Below are 20,619 nucleotides of genomic sequence, written 5' to 3' on the forward strand. Positions count from 1 at the left end.
CGTTCGGGCTCCAGTACTCTGGAATGCCCTCCTGGTAACAGTTCGAGATGCTACCTCAGTAGAAGCATTTAAGTCTCACCTTAAAACTCATCTGTATACTCTAGCCTTTAAATAGACCTCCTTTTTAGACCAGTTGATCTGCCGCTTCTTTTCTTCCTCCTATGTCCCCCCCTCTCTTGTGGAGGGGGTCCGGTCCGATGACCATGGATGAAGTACTGGCTGTCCAGAGTCGAGACCCAGGATGGACCGCTCGCCTGTATCGATTGGGGACATCTCTACGCTGCTGATACGCCTCCGCTTGGGATGGTTTCCTGTGGACGGGACTCTCGCTGCTGTCTTGGATCCGCTTTGAACTGAACTCTCGCGGCTGTGTTGGAGCCACTATGGATTGAACTTTCACAGTATCATGTTAGACCCGCTCGACATCCACTGCTTTCGGTCCCCTAGAGGGGGGGGGTTGCCCACATCTGAGGTCCTTTCCAAGGTTTCTCATAGTCAGCATTGTCACTGGCGTCCCACTGGATGTGAATTCTCCCTGCCCACTGGGTGTGAGTTTTCCTTGCCCTTTTGTGGGTTCTTCTGAGGATGTTGTAGTCGTAATGATTTGTGCAGTCCTTTGAGACATTTGTGATTTGGGGCTATATAAATAAACATTGATTGATTGATTGATTGTTTTTAAATCCACGATGTATGATTTTATGGTACCACATTTTATTATGGTAAAAAAAAACTGGCAGCTGAGTTGCCAAAATAAAATTAAACAGCGATACTGTATATTGCAACAAATATTATATCATCTAACTTTGTTGGTCAAAATCCAAATAAATACTTAAATATCAGCTTAACTTATGGTTTTGAAGCAAGTTATCCATCAAATTTACATTATAAAAATGACCAATAGATTTTACTGTAAAATTTAGGATGTTTTTTACGGCGTATTAATGTAAGTTGGAAAAAAAACTAAACAACCAATGTTTTTTTTTTTCACAGTAAAATTCTGTCGACTGAGATGTCAGGTTTTTTTTTTTTTAATTCAGTGGTTGAGGATTTTATGGTACCACATTTTATTATGGTAAAAAAAAAAAACTGGCTGCTGGGTTTCCAAAGTAAAATTAAACAGCGGTACTGTATATTGCAACAAATATTGTATTATCTAACTTTTTGGGTCAAAATTCTAATAAATACTTAAATATCAGCTTAACTTATGGTTTCGAAGCAAGTTATCCATCAAATTGTATGCTTTAAATATGACCAATAGATTTCACTGTAAAATTTAGGAGGTTTTTTACGGCGTATTAATGTAAGTTGGAAAAAAAAACTAAACAACCAATGTTTTTTTTTTTTTACAGTAAAATTCTGTCGACTGAGCTGTCGGGTTTTGCTTTGTTTTTAAATCCATGATATATGATTTTATGGTACCACATTTTATTATGGTAAACAAAAAAACCTGGCAGCTGGGTTGCCAAAATAAAATTAAACAGCGGTACTGTATATTGCAACAAATATTGTATTATCTAACTTTTTGGGTCAAAATTCTAATAAATACTTAAATATCAGCTTAACTTATGGTTTCGAAGCAAGTTATCCATCAAATTGTATGCTTTAAATATGACCAATAGATTTCACTGTAAAATTTAGGAGGTTTTTTACAGGATATTATTGTAAGTTGGGGAAAAAAAAAATGACCAATGTCTGTTTTTTTACAGTAAAATTCTGTCGACTGAGCTGTCAGGTTTTGCTTTGTTTTTAAATCCACGATATATGATTTAATGGTACCACATTTTATTATGGTAAACAAAAAACTAGCAGCTTAGTTGCCAAAATAAAATTAAACAGCGGTACTGTATATTGCAACAATTACTATATTATCTAACTTTTTTGGTCAAAATTCAAATAAATACTTAAATATCAGCTTAACTTGTGGTTTTGAAGCAAGTTATCCATCAAATTGTACATTATAAAAATGACCAATAGATTTTACTGTAAAATTTAGGATGTTTTTTTAAGTTGGAGAAAGCACTAAACAACCAATGTTTTTTTTTTTTTTTTTACAGTAAAATTCTGTCGACTGAGATGTCAGGTTTTCTTTTTTTAATTCCATGGTTGGTGATTTTACGGTACCACGTTTTATTATGGTAAAAAAAAACTGGCTGCTGGGTTTCCAAAGTAAAATTAAACAGCTGTACTGTATATTGCAACAAATATTAAATCATCAAACTTTTTGGGTCAAAATCCAAATAAATACTTAAATATCAGCTTAACTTATGGTTTTGAAGAAAGTTATCCATCAAATTTACACTATAGATTTTTCTGTAAAATTTAGGAAGTTTTGTACGGCATATTAATGTCAGTTGGAAAAAAAAAAAAACGACCAATGTTTATTTTTTATAGTAAAATTCTGTCGACTGTGCTGTCAGGTTTTTTTTTTTTTTAATTCCGCAGTTGATGATTTTATGGGACCACATTTTATTATGGTTAAAAAAAAAACTGGCAGCTGGGTTGCCAATATAAAATTAAACAGAGGTACTGTATTTTTTTATTTACAGCAATATGTTGTAAATAATGATAATAATACAATAACACCATATATTTTTACAGTTAAAGTCTAGCAACTAACTTGCCAGTTTTTTTCTGTAAAAAAAAAGTGGTAAAATCCACAGATTTTTTTTTTACTATTTACCTTATTTATTTATTTTTTATTTTTTTTTAATATTTAAATTCATAGGCAAATTCATTAATAATTTACTTCTACAAGCGGCCCTCTATTGGCAGTCGTGACTGCGGTGTGGCCCTCAAGGAAAACAAGTTTGACAACCCTGGTCTAGTCAGTTAAGTTGGAGAAATTGCAGTCCTTTATAAATTATTTAGTGTTTCTCTCCGGCCCGCTAGCAAATGCTTCACGGACCAGTACCGGTCCCTGCACCGGTGTTTGGGGACCAATGGTCTATATGACAGGAGAACTCTATTTGGAGTGTGGCCATTCATGGGGTCACCAGCATGGAACTATTACTTTAGGGGCACGGTTTGACTTTGGAACAGATTTATTTTTTTAAAGATCTCTGTTTTGGGAAATGTCACTTAAATCCCAGTTGAATGAAACCTAAAAGATAGTACAGAATAACAGAAATAAGAATCAGTTTTTGTGCACACTGTCAAACAACAAGGAGACAGACCCAAAGAAATGGCACGTTTTCCTTATACATCCATTTGAAAAACTCTAAATGTATTAATTACTTTAAATTCGTTGGATAAGCGGTAGAACATTTTAATTTAATGAAATTGTAAATCAAACTTTCTTCTTTAAAGAAATCCAACTCAAACGTTCTTTTAACTTTCAAGAAAACAATAGCATTATTTTGGAGTCATTATTATTATTAATTTAGTATATCACTATCCATCCATCCATGTTCTACCGCTTGTCCCTTTTGGGGTCGGGGAGGATGCTGGAGCCTATCTCAGCTGGATTCGGGCGTAAGGCGGGGTACACCCTGGACAAGTCACCACCTCATCACAGGGCTGGAATTAAATTATGGAACGGATAAAGCAAAGAAATCAAACAAAGCACCAATATGATTCAGTTTAAGAGACGGTTGCAACTATAAGTGTTCACAAAGTACACCGAACAAGAATTATGATGAACATCTTGAACCCTTTTTCCCCCCTTTTTTTTTTTATTTAGACAAAGATTATTTATGTTTTTAATATTTGCATGCTTACTGTGGTATATTATTTATTTATTTATTATTTAAATGTTCACTGTTCCGTTACAGAGATCAAGGAAATGGGATAACATTGCTATGGTTTGAAAAGAGGTAGGATTAAATAAGCTCTGCTTCTTCCTACACTGCAAAAAGTCAGTGTTCAAAAACAAGAAAAAAATAAATACAAATATTAGGGGTATTTTACTTGAACTAAGCAAAATTATCTGCCAATAGAACAAGAAAATTTGGCTTGTCAAGACTTTCCAAAACAAGTTAAATAAGCTAACCTTAATAAACCCAAATATACCTTAAAATAAGTATATTCTCACTAATAACAAGTGCACTTTTCTTGGTAGAAAAAAAAATGATACCTTTTTGCTCAATATGTTGAAAAATAATCTTAAATTAAGTAAATGCTAGTGCCATTATCTTGACATAATGATATGCGGTCGGCGTCATGATTTTTTTTTTTGCCATGCTTGAAGTAAGAAATTATTACTTGAAAAAAGTAGTTTTATACTTGTGAAATGGTAAAGACACAGCTTTGCATCAGTTGATATTCTAGTTTCAAGCATGTATTACTTAATATAGGTCATAAAATCTTAGCAACAAGCTGTAATATCTTACTGAGATCATTTAGGACCAAAACCCTTAAAACAAGTAAAACACTAACATAAAATCAGCTTAGTGAGAAGAATTATCTTATTAGGTATAGCTCGGTTGGTAAGGTGGCCGTGCCAGCAACTTGCGGGTTGCAGGTTCGATTCCCGCTTCCGCCATCCTAGTCACTGCCGTTGTGTCCTTGGGCAAGACACTTTACCCACCTGCTCCCAGTGCCACCCACACTGGTTTAAATGTAACTTAGATATTGGGTGTCACTATGTAAAGCGCTTTGAGTCACTAGAGAAAAGCGCTATATAAATATAATTCACAATATAAGCAAATATCACCCTTATTTGAGATATTTAATCCTACTAAGATTTCAGTTTTTGCAGTGTACTCCTTTTCGGATGTGCTGTAATGAAACAACTGGAAGTCCATCCATCCATTTTCTACCGCTTATTCCCTTTTGGGGTCGCGGGGGGCGCTGGCGCCTATCTCAGCTACAATCGGGCGGAAGGTGGGGTACACCCTGGACAAGTCGCCACCTCATCGCAGGCCCAACACAGACAGACAACATTCAAACACTAGGGCCAATTTAGTGTTGCCAATCAACCTATCCCCAGGTGCATGTCATTGGAAGTGGGAGGAAGCCGGAGTACCCGGAGGGAACCCACGCATTCACGGGGAGAACATGCAAACTCCACACAGAAAGATCCCGAGCCTGGATTTGAACCCAGGACTGCAGGACCTTCGTATTGTGAGACAGACGCACTAACCCCTCTGCCACCGTGAAGCCCACAACTGGACGTATGTGATGAATTAAAATTGTATCGTATGCATGTTCCAAATAAACTGTAACTGAACTGAACTGAAAATGATTCTTATTTGTTATTACTGAATATAATGAATGGTAAAAAAAAAAATCAAATAAATAAAAATTACAAATGTATTTGCTTGTATTTCATTTGTTTATTTTTTCTCCTCCTATATGCATCAATATTGTATGATATTTGCACACACATTTGATTGGTCTGCTGTGGTTTATGGACAAATTGTTCAACATTTTTGTATTAATGACATTTTTTTCAGGTAGAAAAAGTTTGGACACCCCTAATCATAGAGTCATCTGATTGGCTGATAGTCTTAATTGCTGGCTGCAGGCACCTGTGTGACAACCAATGAACACATGAAGCTTCCTGTATAAAACTACCTCCCTGTTTATTTTAATTATCTCAGCTACAACATCATTGCGTGCTTTGTTCGTGTGCAGACTTCAGAAATGAGTAAGTTGTATCCTGCAAATGTCCCACTGTGTCTTGTTGCTTGCACTAATATTGTGTCTTCTCCTTCTCTTGTGTTGGCAGCAAAGAAAGTGCTCATCGTGTACGCCCACCAGAGCCCTGGCTCCTTCAATTTTGCGGCCAAAGATGTCGCCGAGAAGGCTTTGGCCGCTCAGGACTGCACGGTGCAAGTGTCTGATCTTTATGCCATGAAGTTTAAAGCCACTGCAACAGCTGAGGACATCAATGGTGAAATTTTTATGTGCACTTATATCAAACAACGTAAATGACCCTACGGGTTATGCTCAACATGCAATGGAAGGCGTGTATTGTATCAATCTTGCACATACGTATGAGATCAAGTACCATGATAGTCCCTCACACACACTAAGTGTGGTGAAATTACTCTCTGCGTTTGGCCCATCCTCTTGGGAGGTGAGGGGAGCAGTGAGCAGCAGCGTTGGCCACGCCTGGGAATAATTTTGTTATTTAACCCCTAATTGCAACCCTTGATGCTGAGTGGCAAGCATGGAGGTAATGGGTCCCGTTTTTATAGTCTTTGGTATGACTCGGCCAGGGTTTAAACCCGCAATCTACCGATCTCAGGGTGGACACCCACTGTGCATAAATAGGAGTGGCTGGATAAGACCAAAGGCATATAATGTATATATTTTTTCTTTAATTCACAGAAGTGATCAGATTTAAACAATTAGCTGCTAAATCATGCAAGTGCCCTTACAAAGATGGCTGCCAATTTGTTGAAACTTTACATGCACTTGCAGTTAAACATGTGTACCAACGTAAGTATTTTTGCTAAATGAAGTAAAATTGGTGGTACGGTGTCAATGTCGTGTTTTTTTAGGTGCGGTCAAAAATCCTGATCACTTCCGTTACGCCGAGGAGACCAAAGTGGCGTGGGAGGAAGGAAAACTGTCGGATGACATCGTAGAGGAGCAACGTAAACTCACCGAGGCTGATCTTGTCATTTTTCAGGTAGAATTTGAAGGCCATTGGTAATGTTTCAACAAGGAAGTCTTGACTAAATCCAATGTTTTCAGTTCCCCATGTACTGGTTCAGCCTTCCTGCTATCCTGAAGGGCTGGATGGACCGTGTGCTCACGCTTGGATACGCCTACTCTGATGACAAGCGATACAGCCGGGGACTCTTCAAGGTGAGCTTAAACTTAAATGTTTAACTTATGTTGTAAAAATAACCACTGTTCTTCAGACCAAGAAGGTTATGCTGTCTTTCACCACTGGCTCCCATGAGTCCATGTTCAGTGCTGATGGCATCAATGGAGACATGAACGTCACCCTCTGGCCACTTCAGGTATGACACCAACATGTGTTCAATGACCACCTAGAAACACTAAACCTGTGTATAATTCTGCAGAATGGCATCCTTCACTACTGCGGCTTCCAAGTGCTGGCACCTCAGATCTTCTGGGCTCCGTCTCGGGTCTCCCAGGAGGAGCGTGTCGCCATGCTGGAGGCGTGGTGTGCACGACTTGAAGGTCTCTGGGATGAGGCCCCGCTAGCCTTCACTCCCATGGACTGTTTTGATGGCGACAAGGGCTTCCAGCTGAAGCCTGAGGTCCAGGAGAAACATGCATGCCAGGAGTTTGGCCTCACTGTAGGAACCCACCTGGGGAAACGTGTGCCACCCAACCAGATGAGGGCTGGAGTTTGAACTTTGATACCCTGTCTCTACTGAATAAAAGCAGCCTGCCTCTTTAAAATTGACTCTGGAAGTCTGTACTGAATTATTGCAAGTTGGTACCTTCTGTTTAAAGCTTAGTACATTGTTCTTGTCATTATTTAATATGGGATTGTGTACTGGAAAATAAATTTAACGAGCAAAGCTAAAAGCTTTGAGAATTTTGTCTTGGACATCAGTTTCAACAAATGTGATTTGTTTTTTAAATGCAGATAATTCCACTTTGGTCTCTCCTTGAATGACCATAACGTTATCTTGAAATTTACAACTCAGTGTACAATTTATCTTTTGGGTGAAAATGTACAAAATATCAATTTTGCTAAATTCCTTTATATCCAAATTGCTCTGTTCCAACACTTGGAATGAGTGTGAATTATATTTATATAGCGCTTTTCTCTAGTGACTCAAAGCGCTATACATAGTGACACCCAATATCTAAGTTATATTTAAACCAGTGTGGGTGGCACTGGGAGCAATTGGGTAAAGTGTCTTGCCCAAGGACACAACGGCAGTGACTAGGATGGCGGAAGCGGGAATTGAACCTGCAACCCTCAAGTTGCTGTCACGGCCGCTCTACCAACCGAGCTATGCCGCCCCTACACTTCAAGTGTACATTTATATATACATATTGGAAGAAATTTCAAAGTATTGTGTTTGACACACCAGGTCACTGCAAAACTATACAAATGTCAGATTCACAAAAAAAATTGTATTTGTGGGAACAGGCTGTGAAACAAGTGTTGAAACAATAGTTATAAGTATAAGCAGCTTTTTTTTTCTGTCATTAACATGACAATTTGAAGATTTTACAAGGTGGCGTAAGCCAATATAAATTAACGGGAATGAAAAGTAGCAGACATGCCCTGCCTGGATCAAAATAAACCACTCCTGGAAATCTCTGCAAAAAGTGTATACTTATCCAAGTTTAGAAACACAAAGCCATTGTGTAATCACTTGCAAAAAACATTTCCAAAGTTTAACTTAATGTAAATAATTCAATGTACATACTATGATGATTAACTTGTGTGATGACTGTATTATGTTGATAGTATATATTTGTACCATGAATTGATTAACGTGGACCCCGACTTAAACAAGTTGAAAAACTTATTCGGGTGTTACCATTTAGTGGTCAATTGTACGGAATATGTACTGTACTGTGCAATCTAATAAAAGTTTCAAACAGTTTAACAACATTTTGGTTCAGAATCAGATCCAGGAGATTTGGCTCATGACCAGTTTCATATCACTGTTCTACACTGACCTCAGAAAACAATGTTTTAGACATTGGTTAATCAGATTTGGTTAGAAAAAAAAAAAAAAAGCTCCATTGCTGAATTTTAAGTAAACCACCATTATAAAAGTTTACTAATTCAGCCCTAAATCGAGTGTCTCAAAAGGCTGCACAAGCTACAATTACCTCCTTGGCTCAGATCCCTTATAATTGGTTTGGTCTGAACAGAAGGCACCAATAGCTTCAATTTGCAATAAATCAGTGCAAACTTCCAGAGTCATTTTAAAGAGGCAGGCTGCTTTTATTCAGTAGAGACAGGGTATCAAAGTTCAAACTCCAGCCCTCATCTGGTTGGGTGGCACACGTTTCCCCAGGTGGGTTCCTACAGTGAGGCCAAACTCCTGGCATGCATGTTTCTCCTGGACCTCAGGCTTCAGCTGGAAGCCCTTGTCACCATCAAAACAGTCCATGGGAGTGAAGGCTAGCGGGGCCTCATCCCAGAGACCTTCAAGTCGTGCACGCCACGCCTCCAGCATGGCGACACGCTCCTCCTGGGAGACCCGAGACGGAGCCCAGAAGATCTGAGGGGCCAGCACTTGGAAGCCGCAGTAGTGCAGGATGCCATTCTGCAGAATTATACACAGGTTTAGTGCTTCTAGGTCATTGAACATGACATGTTGGTGTCATACCTGAAGTGGCCAGAGGGTGACGTTCATGTCTCCATTGATGCCATCAGCACTGAACATGGACTCATGGGAGCCAGTGGTGAAAGACAGCATAACCTTCTTGGTCTGAAGATCAGTGGTTATTTTTACAAAATAAAGTTAAACATTTAAGTTTAAGCTCACCTTGAAGAGTCCCTGGCTGTATCGCTTGTCATCAGAGTAGGCGTATCCAAGCGTGAGCACACGGTCCATCCAGCCCTTCAGGATAGCAGGAAGGCTGAACCAGTACATGGGGAACTGAAATCATTGGATTTTGTCAGGTTAACCAATATTTGTTTGAAACATTACTGGTGGCACTTCAAATTATACCTGAAAAATGACAAAATCAGCCTCGGTGAGTTTACGTTGCTCCTCTACGATGTCATCTGACAGTCTTCCTTCCTCCCACGCCACTTTGGTCTCCTCAGCATAACGGAAGTGTTCAGGATTCTTGACCGCACCTAAAACATTGCTGATTATTGGGCAAAAGGGAGACGATACCATTTCTACCTTATTGAGCATGTCAATATAGTCCATGCAGAGTAGTGACAAAATTCCAGAATTTGTTTATAATTTAGATTTAGCTGAATCACTCAGTACACATGCATAACCAAAAAGAATATATTTAAAATATGTTTTGCTTAATGGCAGTCATCTTTGTAGGAATGAAAATAAAAAAGGTCAAACCCATTGGGGGCACCACAAATATTATTTGAGTGCCTCAGCCTGAAAGTCTCTAGATTGGTGAGGACGGCGGAAAAGTTCATGACTTCTCTTCTTCCCATCCAGGAAATACCAAAAAGCCGCCGCCTGACCAGGGCTCAGAAAATCTGCAGGGACTCCTCCCACCCCCACCAAGGACTGTTTTCACTGCTGGACTCTAGAAAGAGGTTCGGAAGCCTCCGTAGCCGAACCTCCAGGTTCTGTGACAGCTACTTCCTTCAGGCCATAAGACTCTTGAACGCATCGTAATAATCCCTTCAATCCACCTCAAAAACGGATTAACTTGCTGGAATATAAAAGACAATATAACATACATCCATAAACATGGATGTATTTGAAAATGTTATATATTTATCTGTACAATAATCTATATCTGCACATTATTGCTATTTAATCCTGCACTAAAACGAGCTAATGCAACACAATTTTGTTCTTATCCGCACTGTAGGGTTAAAATTTGAATGACAATAAATGGAAGTCTAGGTCTGTTAAGTTATGTGCTATAAGAACATAGAGATGTTTCACCATTGATGTCCTCAGCTGTTGCAGTGGCTTTAAACTTCATGGCATAAAGATCAGACACTTGCACCGTGCAGCCCTGAGCGGCCAAAGTCTTCTCGGCGACATCTTTGGCCGCACAATTGAAGGAGCCAGGGCTCTGGTGGGCGTACACGATGAGCACCTTTGATGCTGTCAACACAAGAACAGGAGAAAACTCGGTAGGAAGTTTGTAAGTAGCGACAAGATGTAACACATACAACTTACTCATTTCTGAAGTCAGCACACAAAGTACACAACGATGTTGGGGCTGAGGTGAGTTGAGGAACAAACTGGGAGGTAACTTTATACCAAACAGCCTCATTAGTTCATTGGTTGTCACACAGGTGCCTGCAATTAGGAAATAAGACCATTGGCCAATCAGATTACTCTATGATCGGGGTGTCCAAACTTTTACCACCTGGGGCCGCATACTGAAAAATGAAATTATTTTGATATCTTTAAGGTATTTGTTCATAAAGGAATCAAAGTTATAAGTACATTATAGGGCTGTGAATCATTAGGAACCCCATGATTCCATTCGATTCTTGGAGGTAGTGATTTGTTTCCGAATTGATTCTCGATTCAAAACGATTCCTAGTTCAAAATTAATACTTTCTTAATAGCACTTGGTGCCAGTTCTATGATTTACTACATTCCTCCATGAAATAGATAAACAGCTCTGATTCATTTCAATATTACTTCAAAGAAAAGCGGTTTTGTTTGATAAAATCCTACCCAAACATTTAATAAAGTCCATCCATCCATCTTCTTCCGCTTATCCGAGGTCGGGCCGCGGGGGCAACAGCCTAAGCAGGGAAACCCAGACTTCCCTCTCCCCAGCCACTTCGTCAAACTCTTCCCGGGGTATCCCGAGGCGTTCCCAGGCCAGCCGGGAGACATAGTCTTCCCAACGTGTCCTGGGTCTTCCCCGTGGCCTGCTACCGGTTGGACGTGCCCTAAACACCTCCTTAGGGAGGCGTTTGGGTGGCATCCTGACCAGATGCCCGAACCACCTCATCTGGCTCCTCTCGATGTGAAGGAGCAGTGGCTTTACTTTGAGTTCCTCCCAGATGGCAGAGCTTCTCACCCTATCTCTAAGGGAGAGCCCCGCCACACGGCGGAGGAAACAAATTTCGGCCGCTTGTACCCGTGATCTTATCCTTTCGGTCATGACCAAAAGCTCATGACCATAGGTGAGGATGGGAACGTAGATTGACCGGTAAATTGAGAGCTTTGCCTTCCGGCTCAGCTCCTTCTTCACCACAACGGATCGGTACAACGTCCGCATTACTGAAGACGCCGCACCGATCCGCCTGTCGATCTCACGATCCACTCTTCCCTCACTCGTGAATAAGGCTCCTAGGTACTTGAACTCCTCCACTTGGGGCAGGGTCTCCACCCCAACCCTAATTAATAAAGTCAGATACGAATAAGGAAACAAAAGTATTGCACATTGTAGGCATTTACATCAAAACTACTTGCCAAAATGTTTGGACCGAACTAATATATGTATATACACGTATGTATAACAAGTTTATGTTTACTGTGTGACATCATATAAATACAATAATCGACATTGAATTACCTATAACTAACCACCTAACAAAAAATCATTTTAGGTAGACTTAAATGACCATTTCTAAATATTTTTTCGTGGATATTCAAATGTTCAATGTTGGAAAAAAAAATGGTTAGGTTTCCAGTCTGTTTAGCTCTGTTGCAACCTACAAACAGGAGACGAAAGTAGGGATGTGGTACTGGGCCCCCATACCGCTGGGCTGGTCACATTTGAAGAGTTTCTATTTAAATATGTATATGCACCTGGTGTTAGGCTAATTGGCAACACTAAATGGGCCCTCGTGTGTGAATAGTCTGTAATGGCCCTAAAAAGGAAGTGGTGACTTGTCCAGAGTGCAGCTGGGATAGGCTCCATAACTTGATCAAGAGTTAAATCTAAATTCATGTTCAGACCACTTTGCATTTTATTGGCAGTTTAAAAAATAATATCCCATCTTTAAGAGTCAAGATGCAGGTTTTCGCATGCTTTAAAATGTTAGTGGTGTTTCCAATTGCACTAAAATTGCAAAACAAAAGTACTTTGGCTTAGAGAATTAGGCCCGGGTGTTGGGATCTGAACAGAAGGCACCAATATCTTCAGTTTGCAATAATTCAGTACAGACTTCCGGAGTCATCCTAAAGAGGCAGACTGCTTTTATTCAGTAGAGACAGGGTATTAAAGTTCAAACTCCAGCCCTCATCTGGTTGGGTGGCACACGTTTCCCCAGGTGGGTTCCTACAGTGAGGCCAAACTCCTGGCATGCATGTTTCTCCTGGACCTCAGGCTTCAGCTGGAAGCCCTTGTCGCCATCAAAACAGTCCATGGGAGTGAAGGCTAGCGGGGCCTCATCCCAGAGACCTTCAAGTCGTGCACGCCACGCCTCCAGCATGGCGACACGCTCCTCCTGGGAGACCCGAGGCGGAGCCCAGAAGATCTGAGGGGCCAGCACTTGGAATCCACAGTAGTGCAGGATGCCATTCTGCAGAATTATACACAGGTTTAGTGTTTCTAGGTCATTGAACATGACATGTTGGTGTCATACCTGAAGTGGCCAGAGGGTGACGTTTATGTCTCCATTGATGCCATCAGCACTAAACATGGACTCATGGGAGCCAGTGGTGAAAGACAGCATAACCTTCTTGGTCTGAAGAACAGTAGTTATTTTTTTTACAACATACAAGAATATTTACTGCTTTTCTTCAGGTTTAAGCTCACCTTGAAGAGTCCCTGGCTGTATCGCTTGTCATCAGAGTAGGCGTATCCAAGCGTGAGCACACGGTCCATCCAGCCCTTCAGAATAGCCGGAAGGCTGAACCAGTACATGGGGAACTGAAAGCATTGGATTTTGTCAGGTTAACCAACATTTGTTTGAAACTTTACTGGTGGCACTTCAAATTATACCTGAAAAATGACAAGATCAGCCTCGGTGAGTTTACGTTGCTCCTCTACGATGTCATCTGACAGTCTTCCTTCCTCCCACGCAACTTTGGTCTCCTCAGCATAACGGAAGTGTTCAGGATTCTTGACCCCACCTAAAACACATTACTGATTAAGGGGCAAAAGGGAGACGATACAGTTTCTACCTTATTCAACATGTTAGTACAGTCCATGCAGAGTAGTGACAAAATTCCAGAATTTGTTTATAATTTAGATTTAGCTGAATCACTCAGTACACATGCATAACCAAAAAGAATACACTTAAAATATGGTTTGCTTAATGGCAGTCATCTTTGTAGGAATGAAAATAAAAAAGGTCAAACCCATTGGGGGCACCACAAATATCATTTGAGTGCCTCAGACTGAAAGTCTCTAGATTGGGGAGGACGGCGGAAAAGTTCATGACTCCTCTTCTTCCCATCCAGGAAATACCAAAAAGCCGCCGCCTGACCAGGGCTCAGAAAATCTGCAGGGACTCCTCCCACCCCCACCAAGGACTGTTTTCACTGCTGGACTCTAGAAAGAGGTTCGGAAGCCTCCGTGTCCGAACCTCCAGGTTCTGTGACAGCTTCTTCCTTCAGGCCATAAGACTCTTGAACGCATCGTAATAATCCCTTCAGTCCACCTCAAAAACGGATTAACTTGCTGGAATATAAAAAGACAATATAACATACATCCATAAACATGGATGTATTTGAAAATTTTATATATTTATCCGTACAATAATCTATATCTGCAAATTATTGCTATTTAATCCTGCACTAAAACGAGCTAATGCAACACAATTTTGTTCTTATCTGCACAGTAGGGTTAAAACTTGAATGACAACAAATGGAAGTCTAGGTCTGTTAAGTTATGTGCTATAAAAACATAGAGATGTTTCACCATTGATGTCCTCAGCTGTTGCAGTGGCTTTAAACTTCATGGCATAAAGATCAGACACTTGCACCGTGCAGCCCTGAGCGGCCAAAGTCTTCTCGGCGACATCTTTGGCCGCACAATTGAAGGAGCCAGGGCTCTGGTGGGCGTACACGATGAGCACCTTTGATGCTGCCAACACAAGAACAGGAGAAAACTCAGTAGGAAGTTTATAGGTAGTAACAAGATGTAACACATACAACTTACACATTTCTGAAGTCAGCACACAAAATACACAACGATGTTGGGGCTGAGGTGAGTTGAGGAACAAACTGGGAGGTAACTTTATACCAAACAGCCTCATTAGTTCATTGGTTGTCACACAGGTGCCTGCAATTAGGAAATAAGACCATTGGCCAATCAGATTACTCTATGATCGGGGTGTCCAAACTTTTACCACCTTGGGCCACATACTGAAAAATGAAATTATTTTGATATCTTTAAGCTATTTGTTCATAAACCAATGAAAGGTATAAGTACATTATAGGGCTGTGAATCATTAGGCACCCCATGACTCCGTTCGATTCTTGGAGGTAGTGATTTGTTTCTGAATCGATTCTCGATTTAAATCAATTCCCAGTTCTAACACTTGGAGCAAGTTCTATGATTTACTACATTCCTCTATGAAATAGATAAACACCTTTGATTCATTTCAGTATTACTTCAGTGAAAAGTGGTTTTGTTTAATAAAATCCCCCCCCAAACATTTAATAAAGTCAAATACGAATAAGGAAACAAAACTATCACACATTGTGGGCATCTACATCAACATCCCATCCATCCATTTTCTACCGCTTATTCCCTTTGGGGTCGCGGGGGGCGCTGTCGCCTATCTCAGCTACAGTCGGGCAGAAGGCAGGGTACACCCTGGACAAGTCGCCACCTCATCGCAGGGCCAACACAGATAGACAGACAACATTCACACTCACATTCACACACTAGGGCCAATTTAGTGTTGCCAATCAACCTATCCCAAGGTGCATGTCTTTGGAAGTGGGAGGAAGCCGGAGTACCCGGAGGGAACCCACGCATTCACGGGGAGAACATGCAAACTCCACACAGAAAGATCCCGAGCCTGGATTTGAACCCAGGACTCCAGGAACTTCGTATTGCGAGGCAGACGCACTAACCCCTCTGCCACCGTAAAGCCCCATACATATATATATATACATGTATAGGTATATATATATATATATATATGTATATATATATATATATGTACAAACACACACACACCTATGTATAACATCTAGTTTATGTTTTCATTATAAACTGTATGACAAGAACATATATAGATAATACAATAATCAACATTGAATAACCGACAACTGGCCACCGAATAAAAAATAACCTTTTTTTAGGTGAACTTTAATTTGACAATCTCTAAACATTTGATCATGGATATTCAAATGTTCAATGTTGGTAAAAAAAAAAAAAAAAACGATAGATTTCCAGTCTCTCCTTAGCTCTGTTGCAACCTACAAACAGGGGCGTTGACATGGAGGCGAAAGTAGGGATGTGGTACCAGACCCCCCTACCGCTGGGCTTGTCACGTTTGAAGAGTTTCTATTTAAATATGTACACACACCTGGTGATTGGCAACACTAAATGGGCCTTCGTGTGTGAATATTGTCTGTATTGGCCCTAGAATGAAGTGGAGACTTGTCCAGAGTGCAGCTGGGATGGACTCTAGGGCTACGAATCTTTGGGTGTTCCATGATTCGATTCAATATCGATTCTTGGGGTCACAATTTGATTTTTTTTTTTTCATTTCAACACGATTCTCGAATCAAAAAGATTCTCCATTCAATACATTACATAGGATTTCAGCAGGATCTACCCCAGTCTGCTGACATGCTAGCAGAGTAATAGATTTTTGTAATAAGCTTTTATAATTGTAAAGGACAATGTTTTATCAACTGATAGCAATAATGTAAATTTGTTTTAACTAAACGAACCAAAAAGCTGACTTTTTTCTTTGTGAAAATATTGGACAGTGTTGTCAAGCTTATGAGATTCAATTCAAGTGTAAGCCGCTGTGACACTTTATGTCTGTCAATGAGGGATTTTTAATCACTATGTTGAAATTATAACTTGATACTGCTAATCATTGTTTCATTACTTTTGGTTTGTTCGGTCGTGTTTGTGTCTCCCCAAAATTGCAGTTCTGAGTGTTGCTAGGTCAGGTTTGGTTTTAGTCTTGGATTGCATTGTGTAGTGTATTTTGTTGAATTGATTAAAAATAAATTTAAATGAAAATCAAATCACACATAAGAATTGCGATTCAAATAGGCTCCAAAACTTGATCAAGTGAATAGATGAATGTTTTAAATTCATCTTCAGACCACTTTGTATTTTATTGGCAGTTTAAAAAACAAAATCCCATCTTTAACAGTCAAGATGCAAGTTTTTGCACATTTTAAAATGCTAGTGGTGTTTTGAATTGCACTAAAGTTCCAAAACAAAGTACTAAGGCTTAGAGAATTAGGCCCGGGTGTTGGGATCTGAACAGAAGGCACCAAAAGCTTCAATTTGCAATAATTCAGAACAGACTTCCGGAGTCATCTTAAAGAGGCAGGCTGCTTTTATTCAGTAGAGACAGGGTATCAAAGTTCAAACTCCAGCCCTCATCTGGTTGGGTGGCACACGTTTCCCCAGGTGGGTTCCTACAGTGAGGCCAAACTCCTGGCATGCATGTTTCTCCTGGACCTCAGGCTTCAGCTGGAAGCCCTTGTCGCCATCAAAACAGTCCATGGGAGTAAAGGCTAGCGGGGCCTCATCCCAGAGACCTTCAAGTCGTGCACGCCACGCCTCCAGCATGGCGACACGCTCGTCCTGGGAGACCCGAGACGGAGCCCAGAAGATCTGAGGGGCCAGCACTTGGAATCCGCAGTAGTGCAGGATGCCATTCTGCAGAATTATACACAGGTTTAGTGTTTCTAGGTGGTCATAGAACACATGTTGGTGTCATACCTGAAGTGGCCAGAGGGTGACGTTCATGTCTCCATTGATGCCATCAGCACTGAACATGGACTCATGGGAGCCAGTGGTGAAAGACAGCATAACCTTCTTGGTCTGAAGAACAGTGGTTATTTTTACAACATACAAGAATATTTACTGCTTTCAAGTTTAAGCTCACCTTGAAGAGTCCCTGGCTGTATCGCTTGTCATCAGAGTAGGCGTATCCAAGCGTGAGCACACGGTCCATCCAGCCCTTCAGGATAGCAGGAAGGCTGAACCAGTACATGGGGAACTGAATGCATTGGATTTTGTCAAGACTTGTTAAAACATTACCAATGGCCTTCAAATTATACCTGAAAGATGACGAGATCAGCCTCAGTGAGTTTGCGTTGCTCCTCTACAAGGTCATCCGACAGTCTTCCTTCCTCCCACGCCACTTTGGTCTCCTCAGCATAACAGAAGTGTTCAAGATTCTGGACCTCACCTAAAACACATTGCTGATTACAAGAGGAGGCAAAGGGAGACCATACCATTTCTACCTTATTCAACATTAGTCAATGCAGAGTGACAAATGTCCAGAATTGGTTCAATTTCGACTTATCTGAATCACTTCGGTTGACCAGATGACCGCCAAGCACACGTGCATAACAGGAAAAAAGACATTTTGCTTAACGGCAGCCACCTTTTTAGAATTTGATAGTTTGTATGAATGAAAATAAAAAGGTCAAACTCAAACTAATTCAAGTGCCTCAGACTGGAAGTCTCTGCAGAGAGTGGTGAGGATGGTGGAAAAGAATCAAGATTCTTCCTCCTGTCCAGGAAAAAGCCACTGCCTGACCAGGGCTCAGAAAATCTATAGAGACTCCTCACAACCCAAACAAGGACTGTTTTCACTGCTGGACTCTAGAAACAGAAAAATCTAGGTTCTGTGACTTCCCTCAGGCCATAAGACTCTAGTACGCATCATAATCCCTCAATTCCCACCAAAACAGGTAAACTCACTGGAATATGAAGACAACATAACATACATAAAGATGGATGCATATGAAAAAGTGCAATGTATTTATCTGTACTGTAATCTATATCTGCACATTATTGCTCTTTTATCCGCCACTACAAAAAGCTGATGGAACTGAATTTTGTTCTTATCTGCACTGTAGAGTTCAAATTTGAATGACAATAAATGGAAAACTAATTATCTTAAGTTGTGTGCTATAAGTGCAAATAGATGTTTCACCATTGATGTCCTCAGCTGTTGCAGTGGCTTTAAACTTCATGGCATAAAGATCAGACACTTGCACCGTGCAGCCCTGAGCGGCCAAAGTCTTCTCGGCGACATCTTTGGCCGCACAATTGAAGGAGCCAGGGCTCTGGTGGGCGTACACGATGAGCACCTTTGATGCTGTCAACACAAGAACAGGAGAAAACACAGTAGGAAGTTTATAGGTAGCAACAAGATGTAACACATACAACTTACCCATTTCTGAAGTCAGCACACAAAATACACAACAATGTTGGGGCTGAGGTGAGTTGAGGAACAAACTGGGAGGTAACTTTATACCAAACAGCCTCATTAGTTGATTGGTTGTCACACAGGTGCCTGCAATTAGGATATAAGACCATTGGCCAATCAGATTATTCTATGATCGGGGTGTCCAAACTTTTTCCACTTGGGGCCACATACTGAAAAATGAAATTATTTTGTTATCTTTAAGCTATTTGTTCATAAACCAATCAAAGGTATATGTACATTATAGATAGATTGATAGTACTTTACTGATTAGGGCTGTGAATCATTAGGCACCCCATGATTCCAATCGATTCTTGGATGTAGTGATTTTTTTGTGAATCGATTCTCGATTTAAAACAATTTCCAGATCAAAATCAATACTTTTTTTATTAACAGTTGGAGCCAGTTCTATGATTAACTACATTCCTCCATGAAATAGATAAACAGCTCTGATTCATTTCAGTATTACTTCAAAGAAAAGTGGTTTTGTTTAATAAAATCCTACCCAAACATTTAATTAAGTCAAATACGAATAAGGAAACAAAAGTATCACACATTGTAGGCATCTACATCAATACTATTTGCAAAAATGTCTGGACTGGATTAATAAAATATATATATAAATGTATATACACATATGTATATCAAGTTTGTTTTATTTACTGTATTACAACATATATAAATACAATAATCAACATTGAATTACCGACAACTGGCCACCTAATAAAAAACCTTTTTTTAGGTGAACTTTAATTTGACAATCTCCAAACATTTGATCATGGATATTCAAATGTTCAATGTTGGTAAAAAAAAAAAAAAATGGATGGATTTCCAGTCTCCCTTCAGCTCTGTTGCAACCTACAAACAGGGGCGTTGACATGGAGGCGAAAGTAGGGATGTGGTACCAGACCCCCCTACCGCTGGGCTTGTCACGTTTGAAGAGTTTCTATTTAAATATGTACACACACCTGGTGATTGGCTGATCGGCAAAACTAAATGGGCCTTCATGTGTGAATATTGTCTGTATTGGCCCTAAAATGAAGTGGCGACTTGTCCAGAGTGCAGCTGGGATAGGCTCCAGGGCTACGAATCTTTGGGTGTCTCACGATTTGATTCAATATCGATTCTTGGGTTCACAATCCGATTCAAAATCAAATTTTTTTTTTTCATTTCAACACGATTCTCGAATCAAAAACAATTTTTTCCTGATTCAAAAGGATTCTCCAATACATACACAAGATTTCAACAGGATCTACCCCAGTCTGCTGACATGCTAGCAGAGTAATACATTTTTGTAAAAAGCTTTTATAATTGTAAAGGACAATGTTTTATCAACTGATAGCAATAATGCAAATTTGTTTTAACCAAAAATATGACTTATTGGACACTGTTAAACTCATGAGATGCAATGCAAGCCACTGTAACACTATTTTATTTTTATAAATGTCTGTCAAAGGATTTATCACTATGTTGAAATTATAACTATTGATACTTTTTATCATTGTTTCACTACTTTTGGTTTGTTGTGTATCGTGTTTGTGTCTCGCCTCAATTGCTCTGTTTATTGCAGTTCTGAGTGTTGCTGGGCCAGGTTTGGTTTTGGAATGCATTGTTATGGTATTGCTGTGTATTCTTGTTTGATCGATTAAAAAAAAAATCAATGAAAATTGAATTGCACATGAGAATCGCGATACGAATAGGCTCCAAAACATAAGTGAATACAGGAAATTTAT

General features: G+C 40.0%; 4 protein-coding genes across 4 annotated transcripts; 1 reads left to right on the forward strand and 3 right to left on the reverse strand.

The window, feature by feature from the left end:
* Positions 1–5,454: 5,454 nt before the first annotated feature.
* Positions 5,455–7,323, forward strand: LOC133537741 (ribosyldihydronicotinamide dehydrogenase [quinone]-like). The gene is made up of 6 exons (XM_061878830.1): positions 5,455–5,587; positions 5,669–5,833; positions 6,447–6,577; positions 6,643–6,756; positions 6,813–6,914; positions 6,978–7,323. The coding sequence occupies exons 1-6, from the start codon at positions 5,584–5,586 to the stop codon at positions 7,272–7,274; spliced, it is 813 nt and encodes a 270-aa protein (XP_061734814.1). The 5' UTR covers positions 5,455–5,583; the 3' UTR covers positions 7,275–7,323.
* Positions 7,324–8,815: 1,492 nt separating this feature from the next.
* On the reverse strand, positions 8,816–10,846 carry LOC133537950 (ribosyldihydronicotinamide dehydrogenase [quinone]-like). Its single transcript, XM_061879138.1, has 6 exons — positions 10,728–10,846; positions 10,488–10,652; positions 9,570–9,700; positions 9,384–9,497; positions 9,225–9,326; positions 8,816–9,161 (listed from the first exon to the last, which is right to left on the reverse strand). The coding sequence occupies exons 1-6, from the start codon at positions 10,822–10,824 to the stop codon at positions 8,865–8,867; spliced, it is 906 nt and encodes a 301-aa protein (XP_061735122.1). The 5' UTR covers positions 10,825–10,846; the 3' UTR covers positions 8,816–8,864.
* A 1,610-nt stretch (positions 10,847–12,456) lies between these two features.
* On the reverse strand, positions 12,457–14,750 carry LOC133537951 (ribosyldihydronicotinamide dehydrogenase [quinone]-like). Its single transcript, XM_061879140.1, has 6 exons — positions 14,623–14,750; positions 14,383–14,547; positions 13,462–13,592; positions 13,276–13,389; positions 13,103–13,204; positions 12,457–13,039 (listed from the first exon to the last, which is right to left on the reverse strand). Exons 1-6 carry the CDS (start codon positions 14,717–14,719, stop codon positions 12,743–12,745), a joined length of 906 nt encoding a protein of 301 aa, XP_061735124.1. The 5' UTR covers positions 14,720–14,750; the 3' UTR covers positions 12,457–12,742.
* A 2,226-nt stretch (positions 14,751–16,976) lies between these two features.
* On the reverse strand, positions 16,977–18,964 carry LOC133537742 (ribosyldihydronicotinamide dehydrogenase [quinone]-like). The gene is made up of 6 exons (XM_061878831.1): positions 18,854–18,964; positions 18,614–18,778; positions 17,730–17,860; positions 17,555–17,668; positions 17,389–17,490; positions 16,977–17,325 (listed from the first exon to the last, which is right to left on the reverse strand). The coding sequence occupies exons 1-6, from the start codon at positions 18,948–18,950 to the stop codon at positions 17,029–17,031; spliced, it is 906 nt and encodes a 301-aa protein (XP_061734815.1). The 5' UTR covers positions 18,951–18,964; the 3' UTR covers positions 16,977–17,028.
* Positions 18,965–20,619: the final 1,655 nt, after the last annotated feature.

Source organism: Nerophis ophidion, linkage group LG19, assembly GCF_033978795.1.
Source record: "Nerophis ophidion isolate RoL-2023_Sa linkage group LG19, RoL_Noph_v1.0, whole genome shotgun sequence".
NCBI lineage: Eukaryota > Metazoa > Chordata > Actinopteri > Syngnathiformes > Syngnathidae > Nerophis > Nerophis ophidion.

Coding starts and splice junctions, on each gene's coding strand:
- LOC133537742 (XM_061878831.1), bottom strand. CDS start 18,950: ATGAGGCTGTTTGGTATAAAGTTACCTCCCAGTTTGTTCCTCAACTCA. Junction 17,669..17,729: donor CTGATCTCGTCATCTTTCAG/GTATAATTTGAA, acceptor CAATGCATTCAG/TTCCCCATGTACTGGTTCAG. Junction 17,491..17,554: donor ACAGCCAGGGACTCTTCAAG/GTGAGCTTAAAC, acceptor ACTGTTCTTCAG/ACCAAGAAGGTTATGCTGTC.
- LOC133537950 (XM_061879138.1), bottom strand. CDS start 10,824: ATGAGGCTGTTTGGTATAAAGTTACCTCCCAGTTTGTTCCTCAACTCA. Junction 9,327..9,383: donor ACAGCCAGGGACTCTTCAAG/GTGAGCTTAAAC, acceptor ACTGATCTTCAG/ACCAAGAAGGTTATGCTGTC. Junction 9,162..9,224: donor TCACCCTCTGGCCACTTCAG/GTATGACACCAA, acceptor ATAATTCTGCAG/AATGGCATCCTGCACTACTG.
- LOC133537951 (XM_061879140.1), bottom strand. CDS start 14,719: ATGAGGCTGTTTGGTATAAAGTTACCTCCCAGTTTGTTCCTCAACTCA. Junction 13,593..14,382: donor AACAGCTGAGGACATCAATG/GTGAAACATCTC, acceptor AATGTGTTTTAG/GTGGGGTCAAGAATCCTGAA. Junction 13,205..13,275: donor ACAGCCAGGGACTCTTCAAG/GTGAGCTTAAAC, acceptor ACTGTTCTTCAG/ACCAAGAAGGTTATGCTGTC.
- LOC133537741 (XM_061878830.1), top strand. Junction 6,578..6,642: donor CTGATCTTGTCATTTTTCAG/GTAGAATTTGAA, acceptor CAATGTTTTCAG/TTCCCCATGTACTGGTTCAG. Junction 6,757..6,812: donor ACAGCCGGGGACTCTTCAAG/GTGAGCTTAAAC, acceptor ACTGTTCTTCAG/ACCAAGAAGGTTATGCTGTC.